The sequence below is a fragment of the Lissotriton helveticus genome, unplaced genomic scaffold, assembly GCF_964261635.1.
Source record: "Lissotriton helveticus unplaced genomic scaffold, aLisHel1.1 SCAFFOLD_742, whole genome shotgun sequence".
Lineage (NCBI taxonomy): Eukaryota > Metazoa > Chordata > Amphibia > Caudata > Salamandridae > Lissotriton > Lissotriton helveticus.
The window spans coordinates 249,252-276,501 of record NW_027612007.1 but is presented as its reverse complement, the minus strand read 5'-3'; the positions used below and the strand labels follow the sequence as shown (position 1 = coordinate 276,501).

General features: G+C 48.3%; 1 protein-coding gene across 2 annotated transcripts in view; it reads right to left on the bottom strand.

Moving 5' to 3' along the window:
- Positions 1-23,184: 23,184 nt before the first annotated feature.
- MTCH2 (mitochondrial carrier 2) overlaps positions 23,185-27,250 on the bottom strand; it is a 141,506-nt gene continuing 137,440 nt past the window's right edge. For both annotated transcript variants that reach the window (XM_078673133.1, XM_078673134.1), the window contains exon 13: positions 23,185-23,983. In XM_078673133.1, coding sequence (XP_078529259.1) covers positions 23,897-23,983 — 87 coding nt within the window. In that variant the 3' untranslated portion in view covers positions 23,185-23,896. The remainder of the gene's footprint in view (positions 23,984-27,250) is intronic.

Sequence of the window (27,250 nt, the reverse complement as noted above, 5' to 3'; positions counted from 1 at the left end):
AAGGTTTTCAGAGCGCGGCGGAATTCCGATTCAGTTCTACTCATGCGCAGGTTGAGAGGCAGCTTGTTCCATCGTTGGGCAGCGACCAGCTCAAATTTTCTGCCACCAGAACGAGATTTTTTAAATCTAGATGTAACCAGCAGGCACTTAGAGTTGGAACGAAGCGATCGGAGGTTGCAGTAAGGGCGAAGAATGGATCTAAGATGGGCAGACCCCTTGTCCTGAGTGGCGCGGTAAGCTAGTGTCATAGCTTTAAACTCAATGCGCTTGCTCATGGGTAGCCAATGCAGTTCGCGGAGGTATGGAGAAATATGCTGTCGGCGTGAGAGACCCCCAATCAAACGAGCTGCAGTGTTTTGGACCATTTGGAGTTTGTGAGAAAGGCCAGAGGGTAATCCTAAATAAAGTCCATTTGCGTAATCCAAGTGGGAGATAATCAATGCGTGAACAATTGTTTTCCTATTGGCACAAGGCAGATAATTGATAAGTTTTTTTAAGGTTTTAATCTTGGAAAAACAGGCAGCAGAGACTGATTGAACCTGACAGTTTAAAGACAGCTGTTGGTCCCAGCGAACTCCAAGATTTCTTACTGAGTCCTTAGGAATGGGGGCTTGGCTCAGATCTTCCGGCCACCAAATATTAGAATCTAGAGGGGAGGGCTGGTTAAAGAAAAGCACTTCAGTCTTGGTTGCGTTCAATCTTAGGGAATTAAGATCCATCCAGTGAGCAATGTTTCTGATGCAGGAGTTGAGGGGATCAAAAGAAGAAGTGGACGGGTCCTCAAAGTGAAAAGCAGCTGAATGTCGTCGGCATAGGATGTAGTTTTAATGCCGGACTTGGAAATCATATCAGCTAGCGGGGAAAAATAAACATTAAAAAGAAGAGGACTTAGAGACGAGCCCTGAGGGATGCCCCATTTCAATGGCCTGGGCGTAGAGGTGAAGGGGGGGGGGGGGTATGAACCAGTTGTGAATGTTTTGACAAAAAGGAAGCAATCCATTTTAGGGCATTGCCCTGGATTCCCAATGCCTTCAGTCTTTTTAATAAGATAGGGTGGGAGACGGTGTCGAATGCTGCTGATAAGTCCAGCAGCACCAACACCGCCCTTGAACCTCGGTCTTGCATCCAACGGACAGTCAGCCATCTCGATAAGGGCCGACTCCGTACTATGGCCTTTACGGAAGCCATGTTGGGAGTCATGGAAAAGGCCATGGGTCTCAATAAAGCCGGCGATTTGCTGATGGGCAAGTCGCTCGAGTATCTTGGCTGGGGCAGGAAGGAGTGATATTGGTCTATGATTAGCAGGATTGCCTGGATCTGAGTTGGCCTTTTTTAAAATAGGAACCAGGAAAGCCTGTTTCCAAACTTCCGGATAAGTGCCCGTACTCAAAGAAGAATTCCATAATGGATTGAGGTAAGGGTTAAGGAAGGATGCCAAGGCTTTATATTGTTTTACTGGCCAAGGATCCGCTGGGGATTCTGACCTGCATCTGAGTAGTTCCTGTAAGGAAGACTCCTCTGATATCATTGTAAAGTCAGCAAAGACTGGGCCAGAGTAGTTCGTGTCAGTTGGGTCCACTATAGACCCGGTATTCTCATGAAGAGGAAACGAGGCATGGATCTGGGTAATCTTATCCTCGAAGTATTTAGACAGCTGAGAACAGAGTTCTTGTATCTTTTTTCATTTTCTCTAATGAGACATCTACCTCCGGTCCAAATAGATGTTGGTCAAAGGGTTGGTTAAGAATAGCGCTTTGTACCTCGAGTTTGAACCCTGATATGCGCAGCCAGGCATGTCTGCGTAGCAAGACGCTGGTGTTAACTGCCCTAGAGGCTGTGTCCGATGCATCGAGGGCCCACCTAATCGAGGTGTTTGTGATGTTTTTTCCTCCCTCCTTGATGAGCTCGTTTGCTCTATCCTTGTACTGGTCAGGGAGTTGCCTCATTAGTGACTCTAGTTCATCGTAATGTGCCCTGTCATACCTGGCGAGCAGTGCCTGTGTATTGGCGAAACGCCACATGTTTGCTGCCTGAGACGCAGTTCTTTTCCCTGATGCGTCAAGTAGCTTAGACTCTTTATCTGGTGGTGCAGCCTCGCCTGATGTTTGAGAGTTTGCCCTCTTTCGTGCGTTGGAAACTACCAGCGAGTCTAGTGGTACTGGGCCTTTAATATAAGCTGGGTCAGATGGAGCAGCCTTCTATTTTTTCTCTATTTGAGGGTTAATGACCAGAGTTCTGACCGGGTCCTTGAAGACTTCGGGAGCATGCTTGATCACTCCTTTGAGCATGGGTAAGATGGAGGACGACCTTTGTGCATTATCAAATGTATCAATAAGGAAATCTTCCTCAGCAGGGTCTGTACAAATGTCTACACCATGATAATGTGCAGCCCTGTGAATTAATTTGTTAAACCCAATAGTGTCTTCTGGTGGGGAGGGCCTTCAGGGATAAATGTCATCCTGAGGGACATTTGGGACATCTGGGGTGGTATAATTGTCCCAGGGGTCTGTGGATCCTGTGGGAGTTGTTGGATCAGGTGTGTTACACCCCCCCCCCCCCATGTCTTGTGCACCGAGGTGGCTTGTTTTGGCTTTTTAGCAATGTTTTTCACTGGGGAGCAGGGGCGTAGCTAGGGCTTGTGGCGCCCGGGGCTATCCCTCAAATTGCCGCCCCCGGGGGGGGGGGGGTTAAGTGCTGGGGAAAAAGGACGTCGAACACTTGAAACAGGTCAGAGAGACACGTAGTATCGCTGCTGATAGTTACCTCGATCATGCAAGTTACATGCACATACATGACACGGTCCAAGGCTACACAGTTGTATACACTATATAAGGGCTACAGTATGAATTAGCTTCCAGTGTAGTAGTGTGATGTTTTAAAAAAATGTCCTCTACTCAATTTGTTTGACACCAGGGTTATATTAATGTAGAGCGGGAACAATGGGGTGCTGTAGGATGTTTTGAAGTCATTCAAATTTTTGAATGCCCTAAATGTTCACTGAAAGATGAGCTAAGTCAGCGGTGGCCATCAATACGCGGCTGGGCCAGCAAGGCTTGATCCATAATACAGTTTCAGAATATGTGTACAGTATATATTTACATGCCGCAAATCTAAATAGGACTCATTTACATATCAGTTACTTTGAAAATATGGCAGGAATCTGGAGCTGCATCCACAAAAATATGGATTTGCTGCACTTTCCACATAATCCGCAATCTGCTATATAAATTGCAGATCTCTACATAAAACGTTTCTAGCTCAAATGCATCATAAGTTGGTGCCATACAGTTTCCAGCTGTTGAAGATCATTTTATTGACCAGATGCCACCAGTGTTAAAACTGGCCCTGAGCTGCACAGTCTGTGCAGGAAGACTTTGTGTGGTGCGTCATCAGCTCTGTGGTCAGGGCATGAGGCCGCCTCCTTGTTGACAGGTATGTTGGGATGTACAAATGACAGGACACGGACTGCTTTGCTAACCATCCAAGTGCCAGAGGAATGCGTTTTTAGCTTTTTCACTAACCTGCGCACATCACCATGCGCTAAACCAAAGCAACCCTGGTGTGCAGGGGTAACATCTGGCCAGATCACAACCAAACCCTCCTTGAGTGTCACACACTTCCCACTGCAATGAATTGCAGGACAGCTCTGATCCCAGTATTCGAATGCACCCCCTCATTTGTCATTCTGTCACACTGTATTTCCATTTCAGAATAACCAACAATAAGGTGTGATGAGATGTTGCAATGCAGATACATAGCATGAGCAAAGCTTAAAACCATCAAAACATGGGGAAACAGATCAATAAGTCTCCACAGGTTCTTGAACGACCCAGAGTAGCTTCTGAGAACCTGATGAAACCAGGATTGGCAAAGAAAATAGACCAGGCCTTGAAAAGTGTGAAAAAAAAATTGTATGTCTTTTTTTATAAACATTTGCAATATCCAAAAATAAATTGCCAATTGTATAAAAAACTGAAACTGAAGCAGTGTCTCAGCAGCCTTGACATACCTCCCCTGATACTGAAGTGCCGTCCTTTTCAGGCGGCTAAGCACATACACGCTGGTAAAGTGCTGTCACTCACAGTGCACATCAGCAAATGGGTCAAGTTGACTGACGCACTGAGCCCATACCATGGTGGGCGGAAGAAAATCTGACTGACAGTATGAACAGACCAATGGATGAAATGGGGGAACCGAAAGCCCTGTATTTATTTTTTCATTACGTCTGGGATAACATGAGGCTTCTCTAGGCCAGACGTAAGCACATTGACTGCAAAATTGTAGGCTCAGAAACGAAGACTGACAAAATCTCGACCACGTTTAAATTTCTCCCGACAAAAAATCGACTTGCTTCTAAGCACACCATCAAACAGTTACCTCACCCCCTCCACGAACCTGATAATACTGAAGTTTAAGATTAACCCAATCTAGAAAGAAAGTGAGTTTTATTGCACTTATACGTTTTATGCCTGCTAATACCATCGCTCATTTGCAAGGTAAACTGCTCACCTTTCGGTTTCTTGCATATGAAGTTCCCCTCCCATTCCACAAACAGTGCTCTTGCGGCAGGGGAAGCTTTCTGCCGGGTTTAAATGTCCTGTCCTCGGCTCGCAAGCACCAGGATACCATAGCTGCCAAGGTTTCAGATTGCTTACGTGCGACATTTTCATAATTTCAGTGTAATTATGAGGGATATTCAACAAGTATGAATGACATTTTTTCGCAATCAAAATCAAGCAATTAGACAAGAAAAACATATGAACATCAATAATTACACCTATTTGACTAACGAAAAACTAAAACTGCTCCAAAGCACAGGGCAGTTGTATCTCATTTTGCAGACACCCAGCCGAAAAACGCAATACGAAAAACGTGGTATTGCCTGGGTGTCAGCAACATGAATTACAACTGCCCTGAAAGTTTGTCATTAACAAAAGCAATAAAAATGCTCCAAGAAACAATTTTGTGCAGGAGCCCATCATTTCACTTTGATGATGATGAATGAAATGTGCTGATGGTAATACAGCATTTTGGGGTTTGTATGCCAAAGGGAGGCTGGCTGGCACAGGTTAAGAAAGTAACCACTTTTACAGGAATGAATTGCGCAAGTAGGCAGTGTGCAATGATATTCATGTCCCTTGCATCTAACTTGAATACAATCAGAACACAACGTATCTTAAAAAAACAACACGTAACCAGAGAACTTCAAACTATTTTTTTTAACTAAAAAAATAAATTTCTGACCTCTTCCTTACTGCGTCTTCAAGCTTCCACGTGCTTTTCTGTGAGATGTGCAGTGCTAGCCAAGTCTCTGCTGTGTATACAGGCTCTCAGGTGATAACTCGACTGCTGTGCCCTGAGCTCTAACAGCAGAGACCTAGCAGAAGAAAGGCAGAGTTGCTCATCGATAAGGCTCCTACCTGCAGCTTTGTTTGTCTGTAGAGCTGGGCCTGACATGTCTGACGACGCGAGCAGGACTCTCGCATAGCTGCCAAGGTTTCAGATTGCTTGGACGTGTGCGAGGGGAGGGGGGTTAGAGCAGGGCAAAGGTCTCAGCTGTTGTGATTATGACCTGTAGAGATCGCGTGCGCGCTGCTATCCAGACCCTGAATTAAAGGCTCGTTTTAAAAACAATGTATATGATGAATGTCGGCGGGAATGTTTCCTCGTCTGTTCAGTTTTCAGCCAGAGGTATGGTGGTGTCTGAAGTGAAGTGCTCCCGATCGTCCCCAGCAATACAGCTGTCTGCGGTGGTCCATCGGACTTTTGAGTGTTAAGGGGAGTTGCGCGCGTTAGCCTGCATGCAGCCGCCCGCCCGTCGCAGTCAACCTTGCAGAAGTTAATTCTGCGTGCGACGGGCCTATTCTAGGTGGTGGCATGGCGTACGGTACGTGCGTGCGTGCCTGCGCAGCACGCTACAGGCAGCACTTGCGCACTTTGAATGGGCCCAAGCCTAGCACTGGCGCCGGTTACGGCGGCCTTTATAATTTATTTGGGGACAAATAAATTATAAAGGCCGCGCAACCGGCTGCCAGTCCCTCGCGGCCGCCGCTCCCAAAATGGTGCCGCCTGGGGCGGTCCGCCCCCCTGGCCCCCCCCTAGCTACGCGGGTGCTGGGGAGAGAGACGTCTTTTTCGGCTCCGAAGCTTTCCTCGGTTCAGAGTGTTTTTTCGGTTCCGGTATTGTTTTTGGATCAGATTACTTTTTCGGATCCGATGATTTTTTCGGTTCCGGTGGAGTTTTGGAATCCGAAGCGGACTTGCTTGGTTCCGGCCTGGTTTTCGGTGCCGAAGGAGTAGTGGTGTGCTTCGGTGCCAGTGGCTTGGGTGTCGGGCCGTTGTCTTTTTCAGTGCCGGTGTGTGTGCGCCGGCACCGTGTGAAGGTCGACTCGAGCTGGAGTCCGGTCCCGGATAGTCTTTTTGGAGCGGAAAGAGGCACAAGCTGAACAGTCTTTTGCCTCGTGTTCCAGAGAGAGACAGAGGTTACACACCTCATGCAGGTCGGTGTGGTGAAACTTCGACCCACATTGAGGACACTTCTTAAATGGCGTCCTTTCCATGAGTTGGAGTTGCGGCCTAGGTAGGCCCGAAGGCCGTCGACGACGATCGGAATCGAGATTCTCGATGTTTGAAGATTAGCGTCGACTGGAAAGCGTTCGAAACTAAGTTTTGTAGTTTGGTGAGGATTGCGCACCGAAGGAAATCGGTTCCAACGCGGAGCGCTAGAAACACATCCGAGCCCGGTGGCAGAAAAAAACAATCTGGGGATGGAGCCGATGCCCATGCGCAGTATCATCCTAAGGAGGAGTCACCTATCCTGTGACTCCGAAAGACTTTTCTACAACAAAACAAACTGCAAACATCCGGGCCCAACACTAGGTGGCCATCTATGCATAGTGTTTTATCTGCAGCTCATATGTCTCGAACAAGTATTTTAGGACCGGATGTGCAAAATGCCCATCCCAAAGGATCGGGCTACCAAAGGCAATAGTGCTTTGTGAACACCACCTACAAGAACGCCATGACTGAATACCACCGGCGCATCAGATCCACCACAAGGACCTTCACCCGGAACAAGATCATCGCCAACTCTGGCAACTCCAAGGAACTCTTCAGCATCATCCAGGAATTCACCAAGCCCCCCAGCGAAACCACCGACCTCTCCCTCCAACCAGGACTCTAGAATCACTTCAACGACCAGACTCCTGATGCCGAAACCACCTCCCTCTCCAGCAGCGACAGCCGGCCTACCGTCTCTTCCTGGACCCAAGTCACCACGAAGACACCAACTCGACCATGAAAGGCATTCACTACGGGGGCCCGACAAACCCCTGCCCACCGCACAAATACCACAGAGCCGCCACCGCATTCGCTCCAGAACTACGACACACCATCAACATCACCCTCAAGACTGGCAACTTTCCCAACGACTGTAAACAAACAGAAGTCAGACCCCTGCTGACCTCAAGAACTACCGCCCCATCTCCCTCCTCCCCTTCATGGCCAACGTCACTGAGAAGATCATCAATGACAAACTAACAAAGTTCTTTGAAGAAAACTCCATCCTTGACCCCTCCCAATCCGGATTCCGAAGTAATCACAGCACCGAAACTGCTCTACTCGCCACCACAGATGACATCCGCACCCTCTTCGACCAAGGACACCGCAGCCCTCATCCTGCTCGACCTCTCTGCAGCGTTCAACACAGTCTCCCACCGCACACTCACCGCCAGACTCCTCAACACCGGCATACAGGGAACAGCCCTTTACTGGATCCGCTCCTTCTCATCGGCAGAACCCAAAGAATCAGACTGTCACTCTTCCTCTCCGAACCCAAGGAAATCAACTGCGGAGTACCCCAAGGATCATTGCATAGCCCCATGCTCTTCAACATCTACATGGCCCCTCTCGCATTCATCAGACAGCATGGACTCAGCATAGTATCCAACGCTGACACCCAGCTCATCCTCTCCCTCACTAAGCACCCAGTCACACCAGAGTCAACTTCCAGGAAGGAATGAAGGACGTCGCACCCTGGAAGAGCAGCAGCTGCCTGAAGCTCAACTCTGAGAAGACAGAAGTTCTTGTTGTCGGACCCCCCCCTCCGCATGGAACACCTGATGGCCCACCACCCTAGTCAGCCCACCCACCACCACGGACCACGCCCAAAACCTCGGCATCATACTCAACTCCTCCCTCTCCATGACACGACAGCCCAACACTGTCGCCTGCAGCTGCTTCAACACCCTCCGCAAAACCTTCAAATGGATCCCCGAGTCAAAAAAAACTTTCACCCACTCACTCATAAACAGCAGACTGGACTACAGAAACGCCCTCTACACCAGGATCAACAAGTCTCTGCTCTGCAAACTCCAGACCATTCAGAACACCGCAGCCAGGCTGGTCATCGGCCTCCCTCGTCACAGACACATCACCCAACACCTGCAGAACCTCCACTGGCTCCCCGTCGAGAATAGTCATTTTTAAGATACTCATGCACATCTACAAATGCCTCCACAGCACCGGACCCCAATACCTAAAAGAGCAAATCTGTCAGAGCAATCGATGATCCAGGTGGGGAAGTTCCTGACAGTTTGTTCTGAGATGGTTGCAGTGTCAGGGTGGGACAACACATGGTGGCCCACCGCCCACGGCAGCCCCCCACTCCCAAGGACCACGCCCAAATCCTCAGCATCGTTCGACTCCTCTCTCTCCATGACCCGACAGGTCAACGCCGTCACCTCCAGCTGCTTCAACAACCTCCGAAAGACCTTCGAATGGATCCCCCAGAATCAAGGAAGACAGTAACCGACGCACTCATAACCAGCAGACTGGACTACAGAAACGCCCTCTACGCCAGGATCAAAAAGTCTCTGCTCCGCAAACTGCAGACCATACAGAACACCACAGCTAGACTCGTCCTCAACACATCACCCAACACCTGTGCTATCTCGAGTGGCTCTCCGTAGAGAAGTGTCACTTTCAAGATACGCACCCATGCCTACAAATGCCTCCACAACGCCAGACCCCAATACCTTAACGAGAGGATCTCCTTCCACGTACCCAAGAGAAACCTCTGATCCGCCGCCCTTGCCGCAATCCCACATATCCGCAAATCCAGAACAGGTGGAAGAGCCTTCTCCTACATTGCGGCCAACACCTGGAACGAGCTCCCGATCGACAACAGACGCGCCCCCCCTACTTGAACACCTTCAGGAAGACACTCAAGACCTGGCTCTTCGAATGAATGGAGCAGCGAATCCCTCCAACCCCCTTGGGAACCCCACAGGTGAGTAGCACGCTCACAATTCCCCTGATTGATTTATGTGCACTGATGGCCACTTAGCAGCCTGACATATACAGGACAGGTCTGTCCGCAATAGTAGCTTTGCCTCAAGTGAAATGAGCCCTCAATCCTTCAGGCATCTGCGGCTTCTCGATAGTTTGATGTAGTACAGTTTGATGCAGAGAACTATCCACCTAGTGCCCTTCTTTGCTCCCGAGAAGAACTCAAAGACTTGATAATCAACCTGATGGTCCGTGGTAATCAATGTAGAAACGGAGGGCTCTTGGGGTCCTAGTGATGAAGGCTTGACTCTTATGAGGGGTGAAGTGGGGCTAAGAAAGTTGTAAGAGCGATAGCCTGACAAGGAAGGAGTTACTACTTTCGGCAGAAATGCAGCTTGAATTCTCAACACCAGCCGTCTGTCAAGAATGCTGTGTAGGACAGCTCGACCAAAAGTGCCTGCAGCTCACTCACGCAAAGAGCTGATGTGATCATGACCCAAAAAACTATTTTTATGGTCTGCAAAACTGTGCACTGGCTCAAATGTAGTGCACATCAGGAAAGTGAGATCCATATTCAAGTCCCACTGTGGTGTCACAAAGGGCGTATGTGAAAATGTGTTGTAAGACTTTAAGAAATCTCATCATAAGAGGCGATTTAAACAAAAAAGGCTGAACTGGCAACCTCGAGAGAAGCAGAAAGAGCGGACAAGCAGCCTTTAGCGGTGCTCAACAAGTCTTGAGACCTGAGTCCTCCGATCTCCACCTCTCCCAGATGGCCTCCTCAGCCCAGTAGTAACGTATCTGTGACCACCGTCAGCTCTGGCTGCTGTAAGGAGTGGAGTCTGCCACTGGCCCAATCATGGTCTAACAGCCAACACTAAAGGACTTCAGAAGGCTCCTCCAGAGATGCAATCCATTAGGCTCCCCTGGTACTGTGCCCACTGCAGAGTCTGCACGTACCAACTACCATGTCGGACAAGAAGGATGCAGGAGCCCAAGAGCCCCAGCAGACTCAACACCATCCACACAGACGCAGAACAGAGTAGACTAGACAGGGATCATAGCCCGAATGTCCTGGAGTTTCCACTCCAGAAGGGACGGCACAAAACCGCACCATATATAGGGTAGCTCCAATGAATTGGAGTGTCTGCGAAGGAGTGGGTGAGACTTCAGCACATTGATTGAGAACTTAATATTGTTAGGAGGTTCGCGGTCATTTGGAGTTAGTCCACCACTGCCTAAGGCAAGCCTGCCTTCAACAGCCAGTTGTCGATGTAGGGTAAGACGGGTACAGTGAGGTTCCGTGAAAATCGTTACGGTGTTTTGGGCATTGCCGAATATGGACGAGTTTGGTATCTATGAACCGTAAATGGCGAGTTCGGTAAGTGTACGCGTTTTCACTACACTTCCTGGCATGGTTCGCCTCATTTACGTGGTTCTACATCTGGACCCTTGGGTTCCATTTGGGATACGGCATCCATTTTGTTTCTTGCCCTCACGTAGTCAGTGAACAGGCAACTGTCCGCATCGTGACCTGTTAGTTCCCAAGCCATACGGAAGACGCATATTCCTTTCATGCGTCTTTATGACCGGAGGAATGACACTGCAGAGGCAAATGGCTCAGCTTGAGGGTAATCTTGCCGTACCAGCCTATTGTTTCAGCCATGCACGTGCTGGGATCAAGCTCTTTGATCCTATGTTCATGTTTCCAATATTACCCCCACACTCTTATTTAGGTGTGCCTGACTTCCTAGCAGCTGTTCTTGTCTCTTTACTCTTGCTCATTTACAACTCAAGTGGAATGTACCTAATGATGGGAAGAGGTGCGTTTACAGTTGGAACTGTTGGTGTTAATGTAATTATGTTCCGGGGTTCTGAATACATGAAAGCGATCCTTTTGAATTTTAGTGTGGGAACTGAGCCGTAACCTTTTGCTTACATATTGTGCAATGACAAGATCTTGTATAAAAGAGAGCGAACCACAAACACAAGTTGAAGCAGACTCTTGGAACCTACACTCTGTTGTACTTCCCATGACTTTTGCATCCCTGCAGTAAATAAACGCTGATCTTTGACGCCGAAGGAAGTCTCCCGTGTCTCTGTCTTTAGTGCCCCAGAACAGGTATCCCACGAAGGTTTTAGGTGTTGTTCCCTGGCACCGCTGGGCCTTAAATAGTCCAGTCCTTCAGTTGGCGCCCAACGCGGGGCGACATCGGCGGTACCGGTCCAAAGCCTGACGATTGTGAGGAACTTCGTGTGAAATCTCCGAGGAAAAGGTGCACCCCGCTTCATCGATCCTGTTGTCAAAATAAGTGGTCCGAAGATTTTTCCCGCGAAGATTCCCGCCTCCTGACGGCTGCGGCGGACTGATGCCCGGACTGTCGACCTGTTTGACGCCTGGCGTAGACCTTTCGTACAAGCGAGACGATAGACGGGCCTTCCGGGTGACGCCATTGTATTTTCAGTTAAGTATTTGTGGGTCGCTCCCAGTCCTTAGTTGTTGTCGAGCTTTTTTAAGCTTTGTTGTATGCATGGTTCCATTGCATTTGTGGTTCTTAGTTGTTGGGTCTTAGTTGTTATTTGACAATTGCAATTGCCAAAAACCGAGGGTTTTGTGTTCCACGAAGGATTAGTGCTTCGGTAACCCTTGAAGTTTGATACTAGGTTAGTGTGCACGATGCCTAGCCATAGTGGATTTCTTGGTCTCTTTAAATGTTGCAACAAGGATTCCCGGTTGGAGGACTCGTGTCCGATACCTCCAGTTGGAACTCCGATATATGAGCTCTATAGTCGACATGGTGTGGGTCCTATTATTTATAATAAATATTGGGTCCGTTACACGAAAAAAGATGGTGTCCTTAGTTGGCCACCGCATGGAAGTTTTGAACTTACGATTTTAGATAATCTTGAAGCTAAATTATTCAAAAGGAAAGCTAGACCAGCTATGTTTGATTCTTTTCGGTTGTGGCGTAAAGAGGCCAAGCAGAAAGAAATCAAACAGCTTAAAAAGGATCGAAGAGAAGGTTTTGTTCCGATAATGCAAGTTGTACAACAATGTCAGCGAGATAAAGAAGAAAAAGAAATAGAAGTTTCCACTAGACTACATCATATGAGGATAGATAAATGTTATCCGGTTTTACCAACTAGTCAGGATAAGAAAGAAGAGGATTCGAAGGAGGATCCCCTGTTAGCGTATTTGATGAAATCGCCACCCCCTTATGCACAGGGTGCTACGGCCCCTGTAGTTCCTCCTATAGTTCCGCCCGTTGTTCCTCCGGTTGTCCCTCCTGTTGTTCCGGCGGCTGCGGGTCAGCCAGTTGTTGGTCCCACGTTTGTCGCACCACCTGTCTCTATTCCTACTGCTCCTTTGACTGTACCCTCTCTGCCTCTTGTCCCTGCCACCCCGACTACCTTGCCTGCTTCTGCTGTGTCTGCCTTCACTTCAAACGTTGTGGCTCCTGCTCTCCTTTCTCCTTCTGTTCGTAATCGTATCCCTAACACTGTTGCTACCCTTTATTCACCGCTTTCTGGTCAGTTATTTCCATCCGATGCTTCTGAAACTCCCCAAAGACGGAGTCAGATCCCTAGTGGGAGGGAAAAAGAGACGCTAGTGACAATGGCACATAGGTGGATAAGACATCCTGCCAACTACCCTCCACGCATGGTTTTCGAGACGTTTTCTCAGTTTAATGAGCCTACACAGAGATTCGTGTTCGAAGAAATGTGTAACTTTTTGAGGGAAGAATGGTATAATAACAATTTAGATAACGTACCGCCCGATATGATTGAACTTCAGAGTCAATTTTTGAGCGGTATGATTGTAGGTGGAGATGTACGACGTGCCTTAGAGCGACTGTTAGCCCATAGGTCGACAGTGCATTCCCGAGTGGCGTTTGATGACGACTCTGAGAATTGGAAAGCGGCTCCTGGTCAGTACCCTATGAGAGAGGTTCCGCCAGTATGGATGCCAGGTGATCCTGGTGCTGCCCCTCCGGTCCCTCCGCATTTCCAAAGAGTTTGGATACACCTCCCATGGAAGCGATCAGAAGTCTTACAAGTCAAACAGTCCTTACCTGATCCACGCAAGAATCCGGCGGGTTACTACAAGGAGTTGTCTCAATTAGTAGATGCTACTATTATGAACCTTGCCGACATCGACATGCTGTTCGGTAATGTTGTACCACAGCCCGTTTGGGCGAAAATTCGTCAGGAAAATCATGCGAATGAGTTAGGCGGTGATTGGGCTGCAATAATAGCGGCTGATGGCCGACAAGTTGGTGGGGCTAAGCCAGAGCAGGTAATTTCGGATCTGCCCCAGAGAATAATTACGTTCATGAAAACGCTTATGCCGGCGATGAGGGTAAACTGGGATAAATTAGCAGCTTGTAAGCAGAAGGACGAGAGTGTCTCCGATTTCTTTACTAGATTCGAAGAGGCATTTGTCGATCATAGTGGTCAGGATATGGGCACCGATGGAGGCCAACGGTTGTTTGTTGACAAATTCGTGTTGAATTTGTTGCCAGAACTATGCAACAAATTGAAAAATTCAGAAAGTGCATGGGCTGTTTCAACCACGGCACAGATATTAGCGACGGCTCAATATTATGAGAATAGGGAAAAAGAAGAAAGTGATCGTGTAGATAAGAAAACGAAGGAGCTGAAAACGAAGGTTTTGTTGCAGCAAGCGTATCCTCCGCGTTCAAATCACACTGATTTACAACAGCAATATAGACCACAATCACAATCCTCCAGAATACAGTCACGTCCTGACTCCTCTGACTTTAGATCTATGCTTGGGTATAACCAATGCGCATATTGTAGAAGAGAGGGACATATAAAATACGACTGTCCCGCTTTGCGTGACCGTCTGAATGGTGTGTCATCACGAGGAAGCCGTGGTGGTCCTCAACAGGCATCTCGAGGTAGAGGCCGCGGTACCATTCACAATCAGAACGATCGCCCTCAGAATTCATCAGATACGAATAATTGTTTTGACCAGCGAAATGCGGGGTCAGTTAGATCAACACAATATCATGTGGACGATTACTACGTTCAACATGAGACTGTTGCAAACGATCATTACTAGGACAGCCACCGACAAAGAGAGGGAGTAGTATCAGTTCCGGTTGATCAGAGCGGGCCTTATGTCGCAGTTGCTACATCTGGCGTAGTCGAGCCCTTTCTGTTAGACACTGGTGCGACGAAAAGTTCCATCATGCATTCGAAACTCCCTGGCGCACCTTTGTCTGGCTTAACAAATGTTTCCGTTGGATTCTCTGGCGCCCCGGTTAGAAATCCTGTCTCCAGCCCTTTGCCCCTCACTATCGGTCCTCGTGAGCTGGAGGCTCCATTGATTCTATCCACTGGTTGTGGTGAGAATCTTTTGGGCTTGGATTTGTTTAAACGGTTATATGCGACATTGTACTGCTCCCCTGAAGGAGTGGAGCTTACATTAGGTCGAAGAGTAATCTCTCCTATGTACTTGTCGATCGATAAACTCCCACCGGAATTGAGCTCCCTTCCTGCGTCTCTATGGGCCACAGGTCCCAATGACGTGGGTCTCTTGGACATCCCACCCTTTATGATCAAGCTGAAACAAAATGTGCGACTGCCACGTATACCACAGTATCGTATCTCCATTGAGGGAGAACGGGCGCTATTGGCGATTGTACACGACCTGATCAAAAAGGATGTAGTTGAAGAAACTCGAGGAAATGTGTGTAATAGTCCTGTACTACCAATTTTAAAACGCACTGATCAATCTAAACCTCCTGTGTACCGTTTCATAATCGATTTGAGAGAGGTGAATAAAATCGTGATTCCACAATTTCCCGTGGTACCTGATATCACCACTTTGCTAACCCTGATTCCAGCTTCTGCCTCCTGGTTCACGGTGATCGACCTAAAGAATGCTTTCTTTAGTATCCCGATTGCTGAGGAAAGCAGAGACCTATTCGGATTCTCATTAGGTGGTCGCAGTTTTAGACTGAAACGTGCACCACAGGGCTATTGTGAGAGTCCGTCTATCTACAGTCAAGCCCTCAAAAGTCAACTTGATTCATTCGTATTACCGGCAGGCGCAGCCTTGATTCAGTACGTTGACGACCTGTTGGTAGCTGCTGATACCGAAGATATTTGTAGAACTGCTACAGTATCGTTGTTGCGGCATTAATGTGACTTACATCACAAGGTGTCACCTTCCAAGCTGCAATATTGTTGCCAAGAAGTAACCTACTTAGGTCACTTATTATCAAAAGAAGGGAGAAGGTTGACCCCAGAGAGAATTGCAGCGATTACCCGAATGGTTGTGCGTTGAGTGTTCTGGCGCAACAATTTGGTGACAAACAGCGCCCATGCGCATATTTTTCTTCGACCTTAGACCCAGTAGCTAGAGCTTTGCCGAGTTGTTTAAGAGCAACAGCGGCAGCCGCGGCGTCCATTCGACAGTCCGCAGGTCTGGTCATGGATAATATGCTTGCGGTGATGGTTCCACATGCAGTTGACACTCTCTTGAACCGAACGAAAACTCAACATTTGACGAGCGCAAGGTTGTCTGGGTATGAGCTGACGTTACTGGCTAGTCACATACGGATAAAACGGTGTAATGTGTTGAATCCAGCAACATTATTGCCGATCAACACGGAGTCAAGTGATGTAGTACCGCATGACTGTTATCTAAGAACTGAAGAGGAAACAAAGGGTCGTATTGACCTAAAAGATACTCCATTGGTAGATCCCGATGGTACTTTGTATGTGGACGGTTCCTATTTTAAGTTGCCGAATGGTGATGTGACGACCGCGTATGCTGTAGTGACATTGAGTACGGTTGTAGAAACCGCAAGATTGGGTAAGAATTCGGCCCAGGCTGCTGAGCTGATCGCCTTGACGAGAGCGTGTGTGTTGTCCAGAGGGAAACGGGTGAATGTGTTTACAGACAGCCAGTATGCTTTTGGTGTGGCGCATAGTTTGGGGCGATTGTGGAAAGAAAGAGGAATTTTTAAGTCGCATGGTACAAAGATTCAGCATGGACAGCTTGTGAATGACCTTCTAGATGCACTCACGTTGCCTAAGCAAGTGGCCATAATTAAATGTAGTGCGCATCGAAAGGTGACAGATGATATTGGTCATGGTAATGCGTTTGCCGACGAAACTGCTAAAGAGACAGCTAGAGATCTGACAAATCGAATGTACGTTGCGAATTCAGTAAGATGGCCAGCAGAGACTAGCATGTGTGAGGACACGGTTGAGAGTGTGAAGGAAATACAGAATGAGGCCACTGAAATGGAAAAGACTAAGTGGAAAGAAAGCACGGGAAAGTTAGACGAGAATGGATGTTGGGTTGACTTGTCAGAGAAACAGAGATGGATGTTACCGGATGCATACGTGCTTGCTGTTGTTACAATGGCCCATGGCACTGCACATATTAGCTCGAAGGGCATATGCAAGTTGTTGTCTCCTGTATGGAAGAATGATGGGATTACTAAATGTGCAGAGAGAGTGGTTAAAAATTGCATGGTATGTTTGATGCATAATCCCGGCAAGGGCACCCCCACTCCACCTGGTCATTTTGCCCCTCCTACATGTCCTTTCGAAGTTATCCAATTGGACTTCATCCATATGGAGAGATGCAACAATTTGAAGTACGTTTTGGTTGTAGTATGTCCGTTCTCCAGATGGATTGAGGCTTACCCCCTTAAGGATAATACTGCCCTGTCCACAGCAAAAATTCTGCTCAAAGAGTATTTTCCCAGATACGGCATGCCTCGGACTGTATGGTCGGACAACGGAAGTGAGTTTGTGGGAAGTGTGATGAAGAGTGTGTGTCGTGGTTTGGGTATAGTACAGAAGTTCCATAGTGCCAATCATCCTCAGTCAGCGGGTTTGGTGGAAGGATACAATGGCACCCTGAAACTAAAACTTGCTAAAATTCAGACAACTGGTTTATCATGGCCCGACGCTCTGCCTCTAGCTCTCTTATCGACCAGGGCTACTGTACACTCTCGAGTAGGGCTCAGCCCATATGATATTGTGTTCGGCCGTCCTGCGAACATTTGGGGGGTTCCAAGGCCTAAAGAATTGAACAGACTTGAATATCCAATGTTAATCGACTATCTATATGATCTGACTGCTAAATTGAGTTTGATTCATCAACAGGTCTTTGAGGCTCTGCCGTCACAAACAGAGGGTCCTGGTCACCGGCTCCAACCAGGGGACTGGGTCCTCACTAGAAATTTCAGACGAAAACGCCATCTTGAGCCGAGATTTGTGGGACCCTTCCAGGTGCTACTAGCAACGAGGACGGCGGTTCGACTGGAGGGACGGAAACACTGGGTGCATGCCACCCACACCAAGAAGGTTCCGCTTCCTCTGCCGGCAGACACATGGATACATAAAGGCTTTTCCTCGTCTGAAACTGACGTTCCCCAACGCTTTGTCCCATTTAGCGAAGCTCAAACCATAGGGAACACTTCAGTGTTATCGGACACCCCTGTTGCTTCCTCTCAAACAATTTCCCTTCCTTCAACACTGGGGAATACAAGTACTGAACAATTGCCTGGACCATCGAACACTTGTTCGCCATCCAATCCACTGTTTGAAGATCAGACTCAACCCGGGAAAAGTCGATACTTTCTTCGACCGTGCGCTAAGGACAAATAAAAGAGTACTGTTTTACAGTACACCTTACCGTTGTCATGAACATTGTGGACAATTTATATTGTGTTTACCTTTTCCTTTCAGACAGCTAAGAGACTATTATTGAAGTGATTCTAATTCACTTAACCTATCATCTGGGTTGGCCGTAGGGCCGTGCGGGTACTTCCTTCTGTTTAGCAGCTATCGACACTAGGTCGGTTTCTTTTGTCGATTCCTGGGAACTCCTGGGAATTGGCAATCGCTACTCAGAACGAAGTGCGTCAAGAACGTCACGGACGGTTTCGTTTAGAGGATGGACTTCTCGAAGCTGTCGGAAAAAGAGAGAATGTTGGCGCAAGGATCAGAAGTGTTTCGTACACAGTGTTTTCTATTTCAGATCTTTATGTTGTTCCTAACCGTTTCAATGCTACTGGTGGGTGGAGTATATTTTGGGATTCAATTATTATTACCTTCCATTTCACCTACTCCTCCTTTCTACAACCTGAATTTCGCTTCTACTGTTTCTCCACATTCCTTTCATCTCCTGCCCCAACATGAACAAGTCAGGCGTGCAGAATTTAGAAACAATTCCTTTGTGCAACTTTTGCATCAGCATCAGTTGGTGGTAAATACTACAAACTGTTGGGTGTGTGGGCTAATGCCGCATACCATGGACAGGGGTATTCCATATTTGGTTCTTCCGTACAGCCCCCAAGGGTCAGTTCGGGCATTCCAAATCATGTTCCGTAGTGCACTAGATTCCTACCCCCATCGAGAACCACGCTCAGCAAGCTTTGGTCCTGGCCCGTATCATAAGTCTCTGGCGACAGCGATTGCTGATCTAGATAGAGACATTTTTGATGCTACGCTCATCCCAAAGGAGGAAGTGCAGGCCTACAAGTACCTTAGTGAGGCTGAGTATAGTATATCAGTGGGTGATAGACAGCTTAAAAGCTCACCTCCAATATGGATTGTACCTCACCTAGGCCACTTTTGTCTGCAAGGTCGTGGCCGAAATCCAAGAGCCCAGCTTGGGAAGAGTGCTTGTGTGGATACTTACGTTCTACCAATGCTTTCTTCCCCTGTCCTTCTGACTGCCAAGGGTACCTATTTTGTATGTTATGACCGAGCATATACGTGGTTACCACACGACTTCTCAGGTACCTGCTATATTGCAAATCTCTTGCCCCCGACTTTCACTGTTGCCGCCGACTATCACAAAACCAGAGTTGTGAGAGGTGTCATTAGTAAAGAGGATACTTCCGGTCAAGAAGCAGGAGACTTCTTCAAGGGTTTCCTACCGTTTTGGGGCCCTATGGTCAATAGCAGGAATCTGAGACAGTTAACTCGTGTAGTAGAGTCAACTGCTAACATAACTGCAAGTGCCCTTGGTAATCTGACAGCAGAGCTTCAAGCGGACAGGCTCATGACGTTACAGAACCGTATGGTTCTAGACGTTGTTCTAGCGGATAGAGGTGGTGTGTGTAAGGTCATCCATTCGAGCTGCTGCATATTCATACCTGACAACGCTCCAACGGTTTATCAAGCCATCTCCCAGTTGCACAAAATCTCGGAGTCCATACACGTGGACGAGGGAGATTGGACGCTTCTAGGATGGTTTTGGGGTCTAATGTCAACTTGGGGTTGGAAGATTCTGATGATTATAGGGGTTGTCATGACATTTCTGTTCACGTGTTGTCTTTGTGTACAGTGTGGTCCTGCCTTATGTGGCCTTTGTGCTACAACGTGTATAAGAAGGCCATCTGTTTCCAGAGAGGCATTGATGGATAGAATAATGTTCCAGCAACACCTGAATGATCTGATGAATATCGAGATCGACTCTGATTTCGACTAGTGCTTGCCTACATGAGGGCAAAAGGAGCGTCTGAGGTTCCGTGAAAATCGTTACGGTGTTTTGGGCATTGCCGAATATGGACGAGTTTGGTATCTATGAACCGTAAATGGCGAGTTCGGTAAGTGTACGCGTTTTCACTACACTTCCTGGCATGGTTCGCCTCATTTACGTGGTTCTACATCTGGACCCTTGGGTTCCATTTGGGATACGGCATCCATTTTGTTTCTTGCCCTCACGTAGTCAGTGAACAGGCAACTGTCCGCATCGTGACCTGTTAGTTCCCAAGCCATACGGAAGACGCATATTCCTTTCATGCGTCTTTATGACCGGAGGAATGACACTGCAGAGGCAAATGGCTCAGCTTGAGGGTAATCTTGCCGTACCAGCCTATTGTTTCAGCCATGCACGTGCTGGGATCAAGCTCTTTGATCCTATGTTCATGTTTCCAATATTACCCCCACACTCTTTTATTTAGGTGTGCCTGACTTCCTAGCAGCTGTTCTTGTCTCTTTACTCTTGCTCATTTGCAACTCAAGTGGAATGTACCTAATGATGGGAAGAGGTGCGTTTACAGTTGGAACTGTTGGTGTTAATGTAATTATGTTCCGGGGTTCTGAATACATGAAAGCGATCCTTTTGAATTTTAGTGTGGGAACTGAGCCGTAACCTTTTGCTTACATATTGTGCAATGACAAGATCTTGTATAAAAGAGAGCGAACCACAAACACAAGTTGAAGCAGACTCTTGGAACCTACACTCTGTTGTACTTCCCATGACTTTTGCATCCCTGCAGTAAATAAACGCTGATCTTTGACGCCGAAGGAAGTCTCCCGTGTCTGTCTTTAGTGCGCCAGAACAGGTATCCCACGAAGGTTTTAGGTGTTGTTCCCTGGCACCGCTGGGCCTTAAATAGTCCAGTCCTTCAACAGCCGACCTCCAAAAGATGTGCTGCCACTAATACCATGAACACCCAAGGGCACCGAAGGTCGAAGAGGAGCACCACAAACTGGAAATGCTTGTAGCCCATTGTGAACCGCAGGCAATACCTTTGGGTCTGCAGGATGGGAATATGGAAGAATGAGTCCCGCAGGTCCAAAGCTGCCATCCAGTCTTCGGACGTAGAGGATGCTGATCTAAAATAGGACACATGCCTCTGTCCTTCAGCACAAAGAAGTAGCAGCAGTAATGTGAGGTTCCTACCTCTGGGACAAGGACTCTCTGTATGGCTACTCTGGCCAAAAGAGCCTGCACTTCCTCCCACAAAATGGAAATGTGTTTCTCAGTCAATCATGTTGATGGGAATGGAGGGCAAGCAGAGCAGAAAGGAATGTAAGAGCAGCCCCGGTTCACTAGTTGGATGACCCATGTGTCTGCAGTTATGTCTTGCACCCTTAGAGGAACTGTCTGATCCGGCCTGCTAGGAGGGTGGGTGTGTTTTGAAAAGAACACAAGGTGGTTTTGGCTGCCGGAGGGCTTGGGAACTGTGCTGCACATTGTCCCACATGCCCTGAACATTGTTTCTGGGTACTGCGGCCTCGATCACGCGCTGTCTGATTAGAGTGCTGAGCCGGTGGCAGTGGATGCTGTTAGCAATATTGAAACTCCCCCAGCATAGCACTGAAAGGGGAAAACTGCTAAGTAAGCTGTCTAACAAGGTCAGACAGTGCCATGGAACACACTGTGGCACGACTTTCATTAAATGTTCCAAGGCAGAGTCGGCTTTTCATCTTGCGTTCCCGTATGAGCTTCAGGTTAATCTGGGCACAGCCGTCACAGGCACTGTAGTTGAGCTCTTAAAGCAGGCAGCACATTCGTACCTCGTGGGAAACTGTCACAGGCCCTTTTTGTGAAAGGCTCTGCAAGGTTTAAACACTTACTTTGGAAGGTGCCACAGTCCACACTGGAAAACAAGACTTTCGGGGAAAATACTTGTAAGAGAGGAGTAATCTCTGGCTCCACTTCTGAAGGCACGGAACTGGCATCCGCGCACGTGGGTGGCGCTTACATGCCACCTCGTGCATCACATAGAGGGGAACAATACAGGCACAGAGGACGGCTTTTGAGTTTCCAGATCCAGTCTGATGAAGCCTGTGGGGAATATTCATAAGGTGAGGAACTACAGAAAAAGTGAAACATTGTCTGATTATTAATAGCATTTATAGAAAAAGCAAACCACTAATTTTGTTGAGGTTTACATACCTCTTTCAATCACTGGTAATGCTTTGGACACACAATCTCTCACACCAGGATTCGTTTAACTTAACTATTGTAGCTCTAAAGTGAAAATGTAAATTGTTTGTCAGGATACTCCAAGTTTTTCTGTCCTTTGTAACAAATGAGCACTGGGATAATCAACACGGTAGCTCTGTCTGTGCTCTACCAAAATGATGAAGTTGACTCCGTTTCACAAAAATTACCTTTAGAAATCTGTCATGAAAAGATCTTTAAGATGACCGGGGGGCCCAGCAGGTGTGGGCAGGACACGGGAGGAGCATGAAATAAAATTTGAACTTATAGAGCGCATTAAACCGAGGGTATCGAAGCGCTATACCAGAGATGCCGAGCAGAGTAATGCCTACAGTGTCCAGATGAACTAGGATGAAAATAGATAGGTTGTCAACATGCATCTGGTTCTGTGCGCGTACTGCCATGGGATAGAGGCCAGTGTCAGCCACAATCAGTGTCACAGCCCAGCATCAAGCGATGCTCCAAGGCATAACGGGTAAAATGAAAACAGCACAGCATAAGGGTGCGGCGAGACGAGAGGTGGCCGAGAGCTTAGGCAGGCCACATCAGGTTGAGAGGGAGAAAAGGACAACAGGGGTCCTGCACTAGGAATGCTGGAGCAGCAGGAAGGCCATGAGGATAGGGACTGACTGCAGGCATCAATGCCAGGTAAGGGCAGCAGAGAAAGGAACATTCAAGGGGTAAGGCTGATGCAGGACAGACTGCGGAGCATCAAAGGCCAGGGCGAGATGAAAAGGTGCACGTCTAAAGCATGTGTGTAGGAAGAGGCAGACCACTGGGATTAGAATTTGGTGTAACATGGATAAAGGCAAAAGCAGGCAAGTAAACACCGCTCTACAGGCACCACAGCTCTTAAGAGTTATGGTTTGGGAGGAATGGAACAGGCAGGGGTTCTAGACATGAATGGCATGGAGAACAATAACCGTCTCAAAGGAAGGTCCCCTAACCTCTGCCTAGCAAGCACCGCATGGTGGAAACTAGGAGTGAAGACTGGCTTGTAATATCTTTTGCTTTGTGTTATCCCATTTGCGGTTTAGGCGAGTTCCTAAATGAATGTGTGCCGAGTTCAGTTGCGTACGGCCCTCCGTGCCCACTGGATCCAGGCCTTGAGACCCGCAGAGCCCACACTCGCAACAGCAAAGCGAAGAACACCACAAGTGAGAGATTGGATTTGTCTTTAATGGTTTTCCATCATTACCTGGGAAACCCCAAGCACATTCTTTAGAACAGTGTGATCCTTGGCGGATTCTTAAATTGGTAAAACTATTTAGACTTTATGGAAGAGTTCATCTGTTGAGGGATGCCACAGCACGGTCCAGCTGCGAGCAGCACAGTTGTATCCTACCCATATGATGGGAGTTCTGACAAGATACTGGCTGCAGCTTTGGTTTCTGCTCTTCATGCCACCAGGCATTTTCTCTCTCATCCTCTTTTACCCCCTGTAGCTAGAACAGCTGAGACCAAGGTTCAGCTTTGTTCACGCTTGAGCAATGTGTGTGTGAGAATCGGAGTGGCGCTGGTGGCTGAAAAGGGAGCGGTCTCTCATACAACAGTGACAACGGAGGACAACCTGGAAGTTCAGGACAGCTGCAGACGCTGCACTCGCCTGTCGCAAGGAGCGAGGTAACCTGCAGCTTGTAATATTAGGGCCATCGACAGTGAGCTGAAGTTCAGCATCCCCTGCCCACATGCACCAGACCCTCCACCTCACAACCCCGGAGGTCTTCAAGAAACAATGCAGAGGCAAACATTCCTTTCCCCAGAAACAGAATAAAAAAATTATACATCCAAAAATGTGTACAAATTAATTCCCTCCCCCAGCATTCTGTAAATTCCAGGTCCAGCATAGGTGGCACAAGTTGGCATTGGCACTTTAGTAAAATCTTTTCTGTTCCAAAATGTACTTCTTCCCTGCTGGCGCTTTTCGGAAGAACAGGCTACTTCCACGACTTAAATTGCCCTGAGGAAAAACAAACAAAAAAACATTTAGAATCAAAATTATGGCTTTCCCAAGAGAAACATCCCTGCGACAATTGGCCCATGCAATGACTACATTTGACATTTTGTTTTACCTTAAAATATAACCAAATAGATCTAAGTCTAGGAACCCTGCCTGGGACAAACCAGAGGTTCAACGCCTGAAATCAAACAGATGTACCCTTGAAAGGCTCTGGGAAAAACCTACCGTAGCAATTATAACAGTTCCCCAAAACCATTTAAGAATGCATAAGGCAACTGAATGGATGGTAAAAAGAAATCACCGCTAGGCTGGGATTCTAGCAGCTGCGAGGCCAATAAAGGAACTGTACAGCATCATTGAAGGATTTCAGAAACCTAAGTGTACAGGTACAAAAGTGGCTGACTCAGGAACTATGGGAAAGCGCAGAACATCAGTTCATTACAAAAAAGAAGCGTGACATTGAAACTTATCAAGAGAGGAAAAGGCGGAACTCCGAATATAACAAGCACACCCCATTCCAATCACAAAACAAATCACAGTCGCAAACTAATGAGCGTCAACATACTCGCACTCGAAGACCACTCAACAAAACACTATCAATCTTCAGAATCACCCCTTGCTTTACACGGAGGTACGCTGCAACAGAGTTATGCCTCCTCAACATCCTTAGTGTTGTGTCTGAGTCTAACAGACAATGAGTTGTACCTCTGTGCAATGCCAAGTGACAACAGAGGAGAGTTGGGGTTGTTTCTCCGTCTCGGCTGTAGGAGCCTCGGTGATACAGAGCTGCTCTGCAGTGGAAGGAGTCCCTTCCCTGGCTGCCCCCTCATGTGCGCCTCACACTACCTCAGTCTTTCCACTGCATCTCCTCGTCTTCCCTCAGAAACATTCCTGCTCAGTCTCAGAGCTTGGTTTGATATTTGATGACAGAACTCCAGCCTTAGCTATGAGGGTGAATGACCAGCAGAAGAAAACAGAAAACCATCCACATACTATCTTCTGTGAGAGAAAGAACGGTGCGGTTTCCCTGCAGGAAAAGTAGATGGAACGTGCCTGCAACGGACGCAAAAGTATTGGAAAATACTCTACAGAAGGTAAACCGTTAAGTCGCAAGTAACTGAAGCTCTTGCAAAAAGCATCACAAACCAGGAGAGGTTTCACAGATCTGCTTCATATGGAGCCAGAAACAAAAGAAATGAAGCACAGAAACAATTAGTGGCACAGAGCATTCTGGGATATGGAAGCAGGAGAAGCGCCAAACTTCAGCTTACATTTGCTGTTGGCTACATTTACCTTGCTTTCCTTATGTTTTCCTCTACATTGAAGTAAAGATATGGTATACAATGCTATATTATTTCAATTAAAATCATATGGCCGAGGCATATACAACACACCTAGGATATGGAACTCCCAGTCCCTGAGTTACATACCCACCACTGACCAACTACAAGAAAAAGATGTACGCAATATTGCTTAGGACACTCAGGCTGTGTTGGACTTGGCCCTTCTGGCAGGTTCACCCCTGAACTTTTTGCTTTTTAATGGTGACCTGGTGATAGTGATTTTTGGTTTCTGCGCACTTTACCACTGTGTCCCAGGGTAAAATGCGTGCGTGTGGTGAGGTTGGCCTGCCCTCCCATAGGAATGCATGGGGAATGTATGTGTCCCTGGTAGTTCCTGATGCTTGGGGAGTGCAGGTGCGAGTTTGGTATGTGCAGACTCGTGTGATTAAATGCTGCGCGATGATGTGTGCGGCGTGAATGTGTCTAGTGTGGAAGTGCCACTTCTAGAAGTTGGTGTGCCTGTGCAGTGAATGTGCTGGCGTGTGATTGGCTGGAGCTGGCTGGGATGCCAGGCTCCAGGAGTCAGGATGGGTCTGCCCCAGTGGTGAATGGGAGATCTGCATGTTGATGGCCGGGGAGGAGTGCACCTGGGACCTGAATAGGGCTAGGCTTTCCCCACACAATGCTGGCTCCGCCCTCTGTGGTGCGTCTAATGTCCCTAGCCTGGCCAGTGAATAGGAAGGGTGGCTGAGCACATCACAGTGCTCCAAAACCAGCTGCGACTGGTTTTCCCCCCACCCTGCGCCTAAAGACAAAGGGATTTACGGTATAAAAAGGGGCTGTGTCCCCTTGCAAAATGTTCTCTTGCTGATCTTATTTTAAAGGGGGGCCTGCTGCTGCTGCCGGGCCCCAGGAGGACCGCCACTGGGGATTGCCTCCCTGCCTAGGAGGACCCTGTGAGCTGGCACCTGGGCCCTGCTCACTAGCGCCTGGGAGCGCTTTATTTTGCCACAAAGCGCTTGGGAGCGCTTTCTTGTTACCCTCGCAGGAGCCCACCCTGCAGGTTTGGCTGCTTTTGATATTTAAAATCTTCCAAGCGGCTGCCCACGCCACATATTTTTCCTCTATTTTTATTAGAACGGGTGCTCACCCTGTGTTGAGCCCGTGAAGATACAGCGCTGTGCCGCGCTGTGATTGGTCAGGGTTCCCGCCGCGTCATCCTGGGGCAGCGCAGGGATTGGCCCGACCTCGAGGGCTTCCCCACGCGCACCCAGGAAACAGCGCGACGCGGAAGTACTGGGGGCCCGGCAGGAAGCGGACGGGAGGCCACCCCACGCTCCTGGCCTGTGAGGAAGCAACAGAGAAGCCGGCGAGTCCCCTCACCCCCTCCGCCCCCCCCCCGGCTCCTAGAAGCACGGGAGAGCCCTGGAGAGCGAGCGAGGATAGCAGAGGGAGAGAGCCCCGAGGACCGGGAGCTCTTCTGCCGCCGCAGAAAAGACCCAGTTGAGTGTGCATCTGCGCGGGGTAGAGGGGGGCGTCGGGGCACATTGCCGGTGCCGCCGCTCCCCGTGTTGTGAGCTGATCTTGGGGGCAGTTTCTGGTTGCATAGAGCAGCCCCGGTTGACAGCGGGCCGCTCCAACGTCATTGGGGGCATTTGCCCATTATAGAGCCCACGATCCCAGGGGCTCTTCTGTTTTAGAGCCCCCGGAGCTCCACCTGCAAGAGGCTATTGGTGTTTAGAGCCCGCAAGGCTCAGGGGGCATTCTTGATTCGGAGTCCCCCGAGCGGGACTCCAACGACCTGGCAGCATTGTTTCTAGAGCCCACGAGGCTCCAACGTGTTGGCCCCATTGCTTCTACAGCTGCCCAGCACTTAGTGGGCAGCTTCTTCGTTTAGGCCCCCTGACATTTGGGACAAAGGGCGTCCTAGCCCCAGAGAGGTCAGTTGGCCTGGGGACAGTTTATGAGGTTATAACTTATGTGA